Consider the following 13690-nt stretch of genomic DNA (forward strand, 5'->3'; position numbering starts at 1 on the left):
ACTTACCCCAACCGCATATTTTATTAAAAACTATTTAAAAAATAACTTTTGTTTGTTGATAGATGTAATATCTATACGGATACTGAAAGCTCTTTTCAAGCACTATCGAAAAATATAATCATTTTGGGAAATAGAATGAAAATCACCCTAAATAACGCCAAGTATTTAAAATTTAGAAAATTTCCTTGGTGTGCTCGAAAACACAATATCACCCACAACTTCCACCAAACAAATCGTTTTGCAACAAAAATACATTGGATAATGGGTTTCACATATCTTGAGCTATATAAGAAAAGGCAGCGGTATATGTCTTATAGAAACAGAGAAAAGGGGATTTCGCCAACTTACCCCAACCGCCAACTAGCTCCGGGCTCCCCTATGTTATGACCCGTTAATCATCCGAACCCATTCGAAGGATATAGAGTGAGAATGAGAAAAAGAAACCAAATACTCTGAAAAGTCAGAGTTCGAATAAAGCTGCTGGCAGTGTCAGTTCAAGTTTCATGACTCTATAGAACAGTCCGTTATTCATTATTCCGAATGCTTTCCCTGTGAACGTAATACAGTATAAAAACCCTACAAAATATATCCGATTCTTACAAAGGACTTTTCTTTATTCGATTTTTAATCTTGACGGTAACTTTATACTGATTTTCCTGCGACAGAATTATACTGGAGGTTCATCCTTGCCTACCTGTCCGATTTTGACGCTTGATTTTTATTATTGATTTTTACATTTTAATAGGTTTTCCAAAGCATCCTTGCGACTTTTATTTTTGGTTGTTCGTATGTAAATGCTAGATTTTTAAAAACGTTACATGAAGCTCATAAAATCGATAAAACGAAAAACCATTGTTTCGGTCGGGTTAAAATGTTTTGGGAACCCAAAGCCCAAAAATAAAAATAAATAATTTTTCTCTCTTTCCTCCTTGATCTCTGATCGTCTCTCTCATCTTATTCCATAACGAACAAAACTAAAACGAAAGTCTGTCATATGGTAACAAAAATCTCTTTTTGACATATAAACTCAACTAGTTACAACATTTTAGTCCCTCTCCGTGATAGCCTCCTGATGTCTGTTCACTGTATCGTCACGTCGTTCTTAAACTGTCATAGACCATCAAAAACGACTAAAATACTGCTACTGGTTGCAACATGAAGTTTGTTATGATTGGTTGACTAATATGTGGTTTAGCATCAATAATTGACACCCAATGGAAAGTAAGGATGAAATCGCGACAGTTAGTCCTACCGCTACTGTGTACGTTTCTGTATGTCAACAAATTAGTAATATACGAGGGTATATTACTAATTTGTTGACCACTGTTTTGCCACTTTTTGGCTTATTTACTTTTTCACGTTTTTCTTGCTTATTGTTCGATTGTTTAAAATATCACGATTTTCCCGCATTAAAATAAAGTGAAAACAAAAACTGTCTTCTCGGCAATATTATCATTAGCTAATTGAAATGGTTTTTTTTAGAACGCTTGAGTGAGATGCCTGATGTTTATACTAAGCGTACAGTGCACTAACCTACTACAGAAATTTAATTTGCGTATGATTTAACTATTTTTGGTACATGCTTAAGAGGTGGACTGCTTTAGAAGACAAAAAAGAAGCATGTTTTCGTGATTTGTGTAAAAAAAAGAATAGTCATAGCTATTTCAAAATTTATGTGTACACATTTGAAAAGTTATAATAAAAATTTTTCTTGAAAAACTTTAAAAAATGTTAAAAATTATTTCGTTACTGTAGTACACTCAGTTTTATTACGCGCTTTTTGCGCGATTTTTACAAGGTTTTTTACGCGAATTCCACGTAACAAAAAACCGCGTTAATTCAAAAATCCGCGTAAAAAGCCCTCAGCAAAAGACAAGAAATTGATTTTTGACGCCATTCCGATTTAAAGAAATTTTCTGCAACACAATCAATATGGATATTTTCGGAATAATCTTGACGAGTGGGAGACAACGGTCGATGTTTGACGTCATTTTGAAATTCTAGATGGCGACTTCCAGTTTACCAAAATTCCCACATGAAGAATCTGGGCTCTGAGGAGCCACGAACGATCACATTCTGTTTGTAATTTACCGCCAAAAAATATTTTATCAGATAAAGTGCAGTTTTACGTTGTAAAATTATTCGAAGATACTAAACCTCCGAAATTGCGGGTTCGAAATGATACAATAACTTTAAATAACTGTTTTCGAACATTTATTTTGACTATTCACATCATTGACAGCAAAAATCAAATGCTCACAAAAATTTATCAGAACCTGCTAGAGTCGAACGGGAAACGCCATTTTTCATTAATTACAGAAAGTATTATTCTCATTATTAAGCTTAAGGGGTTACATATCTTTTTGCTTTTAGAAAAATCGAATTTTTTTTATTACTTTATCTGAAAGTACAACTACTAGAAAATATTTTCTTAATTTTTTATAGAGATCCGAGAAATAGATCGAAAGTTACAAGCGCGCTTCGTCTACCAAGCGCAGTGGCAACTTGAAATTTTTAACTCGATTTTCTCGAAATGTCGATTTTCCAAAAATGGTTTTTCCGTGATCACGATTGCCGAAAAACGACTCAACCGATTTTCTTAAATATTTTTTCAATTGATCGTAATTAATTTTTCTCGTACCATAACGATTCTTTTTTATGCATAAATTTTTGTTTAGTAGATAAGAATGTTTTAATACAATTTTTAGAGCTTAAAACAGCGATTAAAAAAAAAACGTTCCCGAATGCAAAAAAATACTATTTATTCAACTAATCGTTACGGTACGAGGAATACTCATATACTAATGGAATTTTTAGAGCTTTGTGACTTTAGTTGATCTATTGGTCGTCAATCGTGATCACCGCAAACCTCTTAAATAAAATAAGGTATCGGGGAAAGAGCCATAGCTCTGCCAATTATCAATATATTTTTATAAACTTATGCTTGTTTATTTCACTGAAAAATGTACTACCGGATGTACTATAAGTTTGATGTAATGAAATTATTACTTTATGCCTTTACGTAAATTCAAACTTTCTTGACATTTTTCGCACAAAACGGTAGTAACCGCTTAAGTTAACGTTCCAACTGTACGCAATCCCAAAACAAGAATATTTAAACCCTTTACGACGCGATTTTTTCCTTGTTAATACTGCTATTTTGAGCTTTATATAGGTTTTCGGGGTCGCAGATTCAGATTCTGCAGTCGAAAATGTAAAATTCAAAATGGCGGATCCAATATGGCGACTGTTATTGGCTATTGTGTAAACGCCATTTTGAATTTTTAAATTCTGTTATCAGAATCGTAATCAGCGACCTCAAAAATCACATAAAAAACTAACCCACAAAAAACGAGATTTTCGAGCTTTAATTGTTTATAACTAATAAGTAATTTACAAATTCAAATAATTTTTTATGCTAGTTGTACTCGTTACATCCCTAAAAGTTGAGTAAAAGAAAGAATTCATGTTTATATGTCAACGCTAACTAGACATCCAATAAAAACTTAAGAGGAGTAGGTGGGACGTATACGTCTCACTGCGTCGCAAAGGGTTGGTAGCGTTCTGTCTGGGTGCTAGGCCTTTCATTTGAAATTGGTTTGGATAAGATCGGTTCAGCCATTGCTGAGAAACACGAATAAGAGTTTGTCCGTTACATACACACAGACACACACAGACTTTGTCCCGAATCGTCAAGCTGAGTTGATTGGTATATAAGACTCGACCCTCCGGGCCTAGCAAAAAATCTACAAAGTATGAACAAATTCTATGTCATAAAAATCGACACAAAATTGCTTATTTAACAATTATACAATAAAAAAATAAAATCCTAGCTATGTCGCTAGAGAAATTTTGAATACTTTGTGAAAATTTGAGATTGATAAAAAATAATTTAATCGTGTTATATTTTTGGTCACCGCAAAAATGTGGGTTTGAGAAAAACGCGCATAAAGATTTCAGTGCACTAAAGGTATACTTAAGAGGCGTTCTGCAAAATTGAAAATCATATCACTTTTAATCCACTAATGCATATAAAATATAATAAATAAAAAAAAATCGATGTTTAAAAAATTCTACGCTAGTGTAACCCCTTAAAGAAGCTTTTAATAATAAGGGTCTGAATGTTACAAAGCACATGTGTGTATATTATAAACGTACTTATGAAAATTTTTAATCAGCGGATTTATCACCTTCGCTCAACAATGTAGTTTTTTCGTCGCTTGCGGTGAACGCAAAACGCTCAACTAATTCAATATGGAGCTTAAACAAACATTAGATTTAAACATCCAGTTAAGATTTAAACGCCTTCGTTTCGCAAAAACGGTTCAATAATGGTGACAATATTCCTCAGGTATTGAGAGCTTTCTATTTATTTTGAATTGGATTAGTAGGGGTGGGCGTAGCGTAGTTGGTAAATCGATTACCTTGTACGCAGGGCACCTGGGTTCGAGTCCCGACCCCGCACATAGGGTTAGAAATTTTTCATAAGAGATTTTTCAAACCCGAAGAGGCGAATAACCGAATGGGGCGGATGAGGAAAAAGTACTTGTGAATTTCATAAGTCTCGACCTATGAATCAGTACAATTTTGATTCCATTAGATGCTTATGCATTGCATAAGCATGCATATGAATTACATAAATCGTCTTATGGAAATCATACATGCGTCCTAAGATTATTGTAAAAAAAATTGTGAAAATGCCATAAGTAGTCAAATCAACATTTTTGGATTTAGTTGTGATCTGGTGCCCTGCTTTAAAAGAGAGTTCAAATAAATAACAAATAAATGTAAGTGTATTTGTGTTGAATGCTTCAATGATTGTGTTATTTTTTGTTTGTTATTATTCTACAGCAATTCTTCAGCTTTGGGAAATGACAGAAGTTTTGACCGTAGGTGTTTGAGCAACTCCGAGTCCACCTGAAAACATCTGGCAGGTGATCTTTTTCCAGTGGCGTAGTAGCGGGGGGGGGGGTGGTTTGGGGACGAAACCCCCCTCCCCCGAAATATTTTGGAGTATTTTGAAAAAAATCAATATGTTAAACAAAAATATGCCTAAAATTTTAAATGAAATGAAAGTTTCATTTGCAAAAGTTATCTTGTGAAAATATTTTCTTGTAGTGAAAATTGGCTGCAGACTCGACACCTACCTGACAGCACGTTGTGGAGGCTAGCTCAACCGCCGAGGACTATAACAAGTAGATCGCGGTGAAGCGAGGAGCTGGGAGCTTATTGGTTCACGAAACGGATATCGGTACCGAGAGAAATTTCGCCACATTCTGTAGTCCTTGACTGACGGCGAACATGGACTGGAGAGTGTGAGAGAAGTATCCCCATAGAGACCACCAGGCGATTTTGCAGCACGAAGAAGGACGCAAGCTAAAGTGGAAGACGAAAGCCTTTAACGAAAACCTCTTTGTTGAGTTACTTCGGCGAACAACGGAATCAAGTACGTTGATGCGGCAAGAAGGATTGTGACGTCTTGTGACGTTACAATGTCACGAAAACTAGGGCCATGCAGTAGACGGCCTGCAGATTACGGGTTAAATGAGTAGCTCAGTACGCCACACGCTGCTTGTCTTAGATCCAGAAAACGGGCTCAGAGCATAAGATCGGAGAGTGAGAGAGGAGCACAAGCGACGTTTCGAGAAGGTAGGGACTCTTTAAAACGGGAGATCAAGCTTAGCAAGCCAATTGCCATAAGTAGCTGTGCTGAGAAATAAACGCCAATCCCTGGGGGACGCGTACTGAGTCGTCATGACGAAGACGAGGGTCTGCGACACCAGCTGAAATATACCCGGGAAAACTAAAGATAATCGTTGAGGGTCTCTTCCCGAATCACGATTCAACTACCTGGTCACCGACACCGTACGACGGAGAAGAAGGAGGTAACACAGCCGAGTGGTAAGTGACTAACGACGAGCTCAAAGAAGCGTCGATGTAACTAAAATCAAAGAAAACCCCCGGTCCGAATGGAATACCAACCGTGGCGCTGAAAGCTGCGATCCTGGCGTATCCGGACATGTTCAGGATGCTACTGCTGAAGTCTTTAGATGATGGTAATCCCCGAAATGAGGAAGGAGCAGATACTGATGTTGCTGCCAAAGTGTGGGAAGTCACCGAGCCATGCGACCTCGAATAGACCAATGCCGCAGCGTGGCATAAAAGAATGAGCCAGATCCTGAAGAGCTACTTCCAGAGTAGAGCACTGATGTACCAGAGGAACAAACGGGTAATAGGCAATGCGAGTCACAGCGGGCGTTCCTCAGGGCTCCATTCTCTGTCCAACACTTTGGAATGAGACGTACGATTGGGTCTTAACACTGCGGCTTCCCAGGAAAGTGAAAATCGTTGGTTTCGTGGACACTAACGACACTGTGTCACTAACGGTGAGACACTTGAAGAAATGGAGGTGTCGGTGACGGAGACAATGAAACCGCTAAAAACTGAACAGGACCCTTCGCCTGCTGGTCGTACGAGTTGCGATTGTGTACCGGAGGCAGTATGCCTTGTCGCCGAGATGATCCCCATCTACATTACCCTGACGGAGGATATCAAGTGCTACAAACAATGAAACGCCAGAAACGTGAGGAAGATGATGAGAATCGATTCGATGGTGACGTGGCAGCAGGAATGTGACAATACGGAGAAAGGAAAGTGGACCTACCGGCTAATCCAAACCTGTCGGCGTGGGTCAATAGAAAGCACGGAGAGATGACCTTCCACCTGAAACAGCTCCTACCGAACCACGGCTGCTTAAGGAGTATCTTCATCGGTGTGGCTACGCAACGTCAACACTGTGCTTGGAGTGTGAGATCTTCGAGGAGACACCGGAGCGTCTTTGAATGTCCGAGGTTTGAAGTCTTTGAATGTCCGAGGAGAGTCTTTGAATGTCCGAGGTTTGAAGTGACGTGCAGGGAGCTACTTAAAAAGGGAGGACCGGACATCAACCCGGATAATGTAGCCTACAGAATGACAAGCGATGTAAAGACGTGGAACACAGTAAACAGAGATATGATGTAGATCAGTGATTCTCAACCTGGGGTCCGCGGACCCCTAGGGGGCCGCGAAGTCATTGCTGGGAGTCCGCAAAGAAAAATATATTTTCCGAGTGCATATTGAAATTTCAAGTCATGTTTCCTAACAAATTGAAAATAACATATTGATAGCATACAAAATTGATGTTTATCTATGGGGGTCCGCAGCAACCCAGTGTGATATCTAAGGAGTCCGTGGTACGAAAAAGGTTGAGAACCGCTGATGTAGATCATGACCGTCTTACAACGGCATGGACATCGAACAACGGTTTCGGGAGAGCAATCACCGCCAGGGAACTCTCCGTAGGAATAAGCTAGATTCACCGCCGAGGACTAGTCGAGTAGACTGCAACAGAGCAGCGAGTATGAGTCGTCGAAACGCCAGCGAACCGGACGTCACGCTCCATGCGGATTCGTCAGACCGACCACGGCACCCCACCGGTTGTTCCGATAGAAAAATAGCGAAAACCAAAGAATAATCGATATTGGGAGAACTTTTTTCGCCAGGGAACTCTCCGTTAGCGTAAGCTAGATTCACCGTTGGGGACTAGACTGAGTAGACAGCGACGAGACACCATTAGTCGCTGGTCATCGGCGCACCAGTGCACCGGACACCCTGCTTCACCAGAATCGCCGAACTGACCTCGGCACCTAGCTGATTAGCTCGATCTCGGGAGAACTTCTCTCGCCGGGGAATTCTCTGTCGGAGTAGGTCAGGTCCATCGTCGGGGACTAGACCAAGTTGTTCGCGAACAAGTCGAGGAGCTGAATGGATCATCAAGAAAGTAGTGCTAAATGGCCCAAGAAGATAACTAAAGGGCTTAAAGGAGTTGCGGTGCTAAATGGCACCGGTCACGGAGCCAAAGGGCTCAAGAAGTTGTAGTACTGAAGAATCGGTATCGGGAGAACTTCTTTCGTCTGGGATCTCTCCGTCAGCGTACAGTCAGATTCACCGCCGGGAACGAGACCGCGTAGACTCAAAGGAAAAATAAAATTTGTTCATTTCAACTACCATCAAAGGCATTATGTACATCATTCTTCATCAGAACCTGTATGTGAAAACTGGTGCGAATAAGACTAATGCACTGACGGATCGCATCACTGCAATTGAGCGAGTTTCAGGCAGTTCATTTTCTACCAAAGCTTCACATAAACCGATGCTATTTACATGGATCTATCTGCGGCCTTCGACAAAATCAATCATGATATCGCAATAGCGAAGCTGGACAAACTCGGTATTCATGGACAACTTCTGCGCTGGTTTCGTTCCTACCTCGATGGAAGGCAACTCCAAATCAGCATTAAGGACTGTCTATCTACACCATTCTTCGCTACATCCGGCATCCCACAAGGAAGCCATCTCGGTCCAGTGATATTCCTCCTCTACTTTAATGACGTCAACATCAAATTACAAGGACCCCGCCTTTCTTTTGCCGACGACATGAAAATTTTTCAACAAATACGGGATAAAACCGATGCCGAGCTTCTTCAGAGGGAATTGGACAGCTTTAGTACGTGGTGTGATCTAAACAGAATGGTTTTAAACCCGAGCAAATGCTCAATCGTTACGTTCACGCGGAAACGCCATCCGATTCAGTTTAACTACCATCTCTTCGACTCGAGTATTCCAAGACACTCTAACGTCAAGGATCTCGGAGTCATCATGGATTCGGCACTAACGTTCAAACCACATTCATCATCCATTGTGGATAAGGCTTCAAGACAGCTTGGGTTCATCTTCCGAATAGCGAAAAACTTTAAGGACGTATACTGTTTAAAATCTCTCTATTGTGCGCTGGTTCGCTCAACACTGGAATATTGTTCTGCTGTTTGGAACCCTTACTACCAGAACGGTGTCGACAGAATCGAGGCCGTCCAACGCCGGTTCATACGCTTTGCACTCCGACATCTTCCTTGGCAAAACAGATTTCAGCTGCCGAGCTACGAAAACCGTTGTCAGTTAATACAGCTCGATACTCTAAGCATCCGGAGGGACTGCTCTCGAGCCCTGTTCGTCTCGGACTTACTGTCTGCCAGGGTGGATTGCCCTACAATCCTCGGACGCCTCGATCTTCAAGCTCGCGTTCGAGCTCTGCGCAATAACTCTCTTCTGCGAGTCCCATTCAGGAGAACTAACTATGGGCGCCAGGGCGCTGTTACCGGACTCCAGCGTGTGTTTAACAGTGTGGCGACGGCGTTTGACTTCAACCTGACAAGGAATTCGATAAAAACTAAAATTATTCGTATTCTGAAATGTAATTAGTTTAAGTAACCACCATTAAGGCCAAGGGGTCTGTTGGTGACGGTACAACAAATAAACAAATAAACAAATAAACAAATAAATCAGATAGAAGTCCACGCTGGCACGTAGCCAAAAGGGGAGGGGTGCTACAGGGCAGCCCCGCTATCCCACCAAATTTTCTGGTCGTGACAATCTGGGGTGACATTGCGCATCTCGAAACGAAAGGTTTATTGTATGCAAGCTTGTATGTGTTGTGTACCTATCTGTATTTATTTACCTCACTTAGGGATTAAAAGAATTCAATGTGTTATGTTCGGAATCGAGCATTATCAACCCAATTATGGGAGATTATTGTTTAAACGTGCATTGCTTGAAAAGTCGAGCAGTACAAACATAAATAGCTTCAAATAAACAAGAGCTGGTCTCTTTTACAACTGACAGTTCTCCGAGTAAGTAAATAATCCGAAAGTCCTATAGTTCGTTTCAAGTAGGGAAGTAAAGTTATATTATACAGTCTGGCGAAAGTTAGGTTATTACAGTATGAAAAAGTCGATTCGAAATGGTTGTCGCCCCTGGTATGTACAGTGCTACCTAGCGGTGAAAACACGACCAGGTGGGCTTTCCTCATGTAAATGTAAAACGCTAAACCGGAAGTTCCCCCGTAAATGAAAACCACGTAAATTTCCAAATCCGCGTAAATTTCAAAATCCGCGTAAATGAAAACCGCGTAAATTTCCAAATCCGCGTAAATGAAAACCGCGTAAATTTCAAAATCGGCGTAAATGAAGACCACTTAAATTTAAGAATCCGTGATAAAGGGAACCTCATTGATGGATACCGCGTAAATTCCAAAATCCGCGTAAATGAAAACCGCGTAAATTTCAAAACCCGCGTAAATGAAAACCGCGTAAATTTCAAAATCCGCGTAAATGAAAACCGCGTAAATTTCAAAATCCGCGTAAATGAAAACCGCGTAAATTTCAAAATCCGCGTAAAAAAACGCGTAAAAAAATACCACGCAAAAAAAATTTGAGTGTATACCCATATTGATTAGGTTATTGAGAACTCAGCATTTGCCACAAAAAAATGAGGTGCCGGCAACCGACCATGTTTGGGTGCCGACAACCGATTTTAGTAACCTTTTTGAAAACTGATAAAAAAAATTGTGGCAAACATTTCGGTGCTATTCAATGTTGAATCACAAAATAGAATAAATTCAAATCGTAAATATTCAATGCGCATACTTTTTCGATCGATTTACTTCTTTCTGTAACACTAAGCAAATCATCAAAAAACTTTTAAGTGGAATTTCACTTGTTCAAAAAATATATTGGTTGTAGAACAGAACATTCGAGTCTGTTTGCTTCAGCAATCAGCACAAAAAGATCGTGCTAATATAACACACAAATAATATTTATCAGAATGTCCATGTCTGCTTTCTGTCAAAAGTTACATAGGGGTGCCGACAACCGACCACTTTCCCCTACACTAAACTGGGACGGAACGTTGTACCAAAGGTTTGCTGCCCTAGTCGCCATCCATAGATAGACCACGCGTCTCCATCATTGTCAATGTACTTTCAGCATGCGTTGGTATGCGCCATTTCATCCAAAATAAATTCAGACCGAATATCAGTATAATTCTCTCTGACTTTGCAAATGTATATGCTCTCAAACATTAACTTATGGTGTGTAGAAAACGACGCACATTTTCTCTGTTATTATGATTCTAACCTAAAACCGATTGGAAGACACGTGCTTTTCCTGATCAAACACCAAACAGAGAACAATCCACATGCTCTAATGCTTCTCACGGTCTCTTTTGCACTGCTCGTGCTCTTAAAATTTCTCCATTTTTCGCTCTACATTTTCCGAGAAAAACTTCACTCGCCATCGGCAGTGCGATCCTTGACGCTTTGCTCGCATAGTTCGCGTTTTCTGTTCAAACCGAGTGGTGGTACTTGTAGGCTAATCTCTCTTCAACAGGAACAGCAAAACCAAATAAAAGCCAAGTGTATACTTTTTATGGCGTGACCTACCCCACTGCTACCACCTTTGGCCTCACCGAGAGAAACGCTAGCTGGTTTTGAGTGTTTGTATTCCCCACGCAGAATTGTTGGGCTCCTAAGGAATGTGTAGCATCTGTGGAGATACAGAAAATCGTCGAAGTGTGATTGGATTGCAGTATGTTTTCGGGAAATAGCGAGCCTTGTATAAGTGTCTAGAGAAAACAGAACGTGAGGCGTACGTGACGGGTAGCTGTATTTCTAGTGGTTTTCCAATAGCACGACATCGTCTGCAAGAATGTCTAACATGTGTCAAATTATCGGATGTGAAGTGTTTGCTTGTCGAATAAAAAACTAATTGGAATGGATTGTGGCGTTCCTGAAAAATATGTTGGCTGGTTGGAGTCAAGTGGTGTGCTTCTAGCAGTCTGCCTTTTGTAGTGAACGATTCATTTTAATGAAATAACTATTTTCTTAGAAAAAGATGGCTTCATTAAGAATCAAGCACTTTGTTATTTTTCATCATCGCAAAAGTTTGTCTTTTCGATGGCATTGTGGGCATTCGGAAGCATCCCGAGTGTTTGCGGTGACCGCCACAGCTGAAAACAAGTGAAGCTGGACGTGACCTACCCATCCGCGGAGGATTATTATTCATAACGAGGAAAGTGAGGAAAGTGAGCAGTGCAAAATAAAATGCGAATGAAATATGGAAAGCTGTTTATCGTTTCTATGATTTGCTTTAATTTGGTGGTGTTTTACTATTCGTGGAAATACTTCTTAACCAGTACGTCTTTCCTTTCGGATACATTTGGGAAACGTTTAGAACAGGAACCAATTGAGCGAATTGATGCTAGCAGAAGTGAAGAAGTGATACATTCGGATTCAGTACGAGCAACAGAAAAGCGAGAAAATCTAAGACCAACAAAATTCACGAAATTTAGTCGTATTCGTGATCGCATACAAAATACTAACAAATATTTACGCAAAAGCATCACTATAGTTTTCCGCGATTTTTACGACTTTGATAACGATCTAATGCAGTCAATTGCCAGTGTTACTAATCTGATTCCTAACATTCAAATCTTTGTGATATCTCCGGATATGCCCTATCCTCCGTTGGATATTTTCACCAGCCCGGGTCAATCTAGCAACCAAACCAGCTGGTTTGAAAAGGACAGCAACGTCAAATTCTTCAGTCTCAGTTACGATATCACTAAACCGCTCAAGGATACCCTGCCGATCTTACAGATCAAAACCAAATACACCCTGTTCATGCCGGACGGTGTCCGCCTTAATGGGCGCTCACTTTTGTCCCGTTTACTGCGGGAAATTACCACCCCATCCAGCGATGAGATTTTGCTGCAGCAGCACCAAAATCTGCTGCTCAAACAGAACAATCAAATAATAGAACACAAAATCGATCTGAACCAGAAACCGGAGCACAGAATAATTGCTGTTCCATTTAGTTCGAACCAGAAGGCGATATCCAACTGTTGCCATCTGCAGCTCGATCTGCCCAACTGGACCTTGGAGTACGTAACGGGTAACGGGACGGACAGCTGCGACATGGTAATTGAATTGAATATTCAACATAATCATTGTTTCTATAATTAATATACAGCTTGTTTTGCGATGGAAACCAGGTGCAGTGATGCAGTTGCAATTGAATTTTAATTAGGTTGAAGGCAATTGCAGGATTCACTTAGGAGGATCAAAGTAGTGATAGGCTTTGAAGTCTATTTTTTCAAGTGTTGCAATGAATAACATTCTGTATCCTACATAATTAGAAATTAGTTACGGAATTTACGTTTCGACTTCATCTCATCAGAATCCGACACTAACTTAGCTAACGGACTAAACTAGCGCCGGGTTGACGCTAGTTCCAAAAATGGTGACACAATTCGTGCTCCTGAGCAAAGCCCTAGTCAAGCGTGATGTCCCGTAAGAAAAGAAGTTTATTTTTTCTTGCGGGACATCACGCTTGACTAGAGGTTTGCTCAGGTCACAAATTGTGTCTCCATTATTTTGGAGCTAGCGTCAATCCGGCGCTAGCTTGGTCGGTTAACTAAGTTAGTGTCGGATTCTGATGAGACGTGGAACAAAAATGCAAAATTTAAACGCCATTTGTTCTCCACATATGGTCGGTATTAAGTCAGACCGGACTAATTGACAAAATCTTGATTTCGAGAAAAATGAGTTTAAAGTTAGAATCGCAGCATCGTTTACATTATAATTGGAAATAATTTTTTGCCATAATTCTTGTTTATTATTACATATTTAAAATCTGACAAAAGTCGGATGTAGCTGACGAAATGCTTTATCCAGTGCTATCATTTTCTCATTTTTTTATGTTTTGCGACTTAGTCCGGTCTGACTTAACACCGACCATACAGTCTAATATCAATCTGA

General features: G+C 40.2%; 1 protein-coding gene across 1 annotated transcript in view; it reads left to right on the forward strand.

Moving 5' to 3' along the window:
• Window positions 1-11214: 11214 nt before the first annotated feature.
• The window catches only part of LOC131681412 (ribitol 5-phosphate transferase FKRP), a 38142-nt gene continuing 35666 nt past the window's right edge, over window positions 11215-13690 (forward strand). Inside the window, exon 1 of the mRNA XM_058962182.1 lies at window positions 11215-12850. Coding sequence (XP_058818165.1) covers window positions 11975-12850 — 876 coding nt within the window. The 5' untranslated portion in view covers window positions 11215-11974. The remainder of the gene's footprint in view (window positions 12851-13690) is intronic.

This window comes from Topomyia yanbarensis, chromosome 2 (genome assembly GCF_030247195.1).
Source record: "Topomyia yanbarensis strain Yona2022 chromosome 2, ASM3024719v1, whole genome shotgun sequence".
Classification (NCBI taxonomy): domain Eukaryota; kingdom Metazoa; phylum Arthropoda; class Insecta; order Diptera; family Culicidae; genus Topomyia; species Topomyia yanbarensis.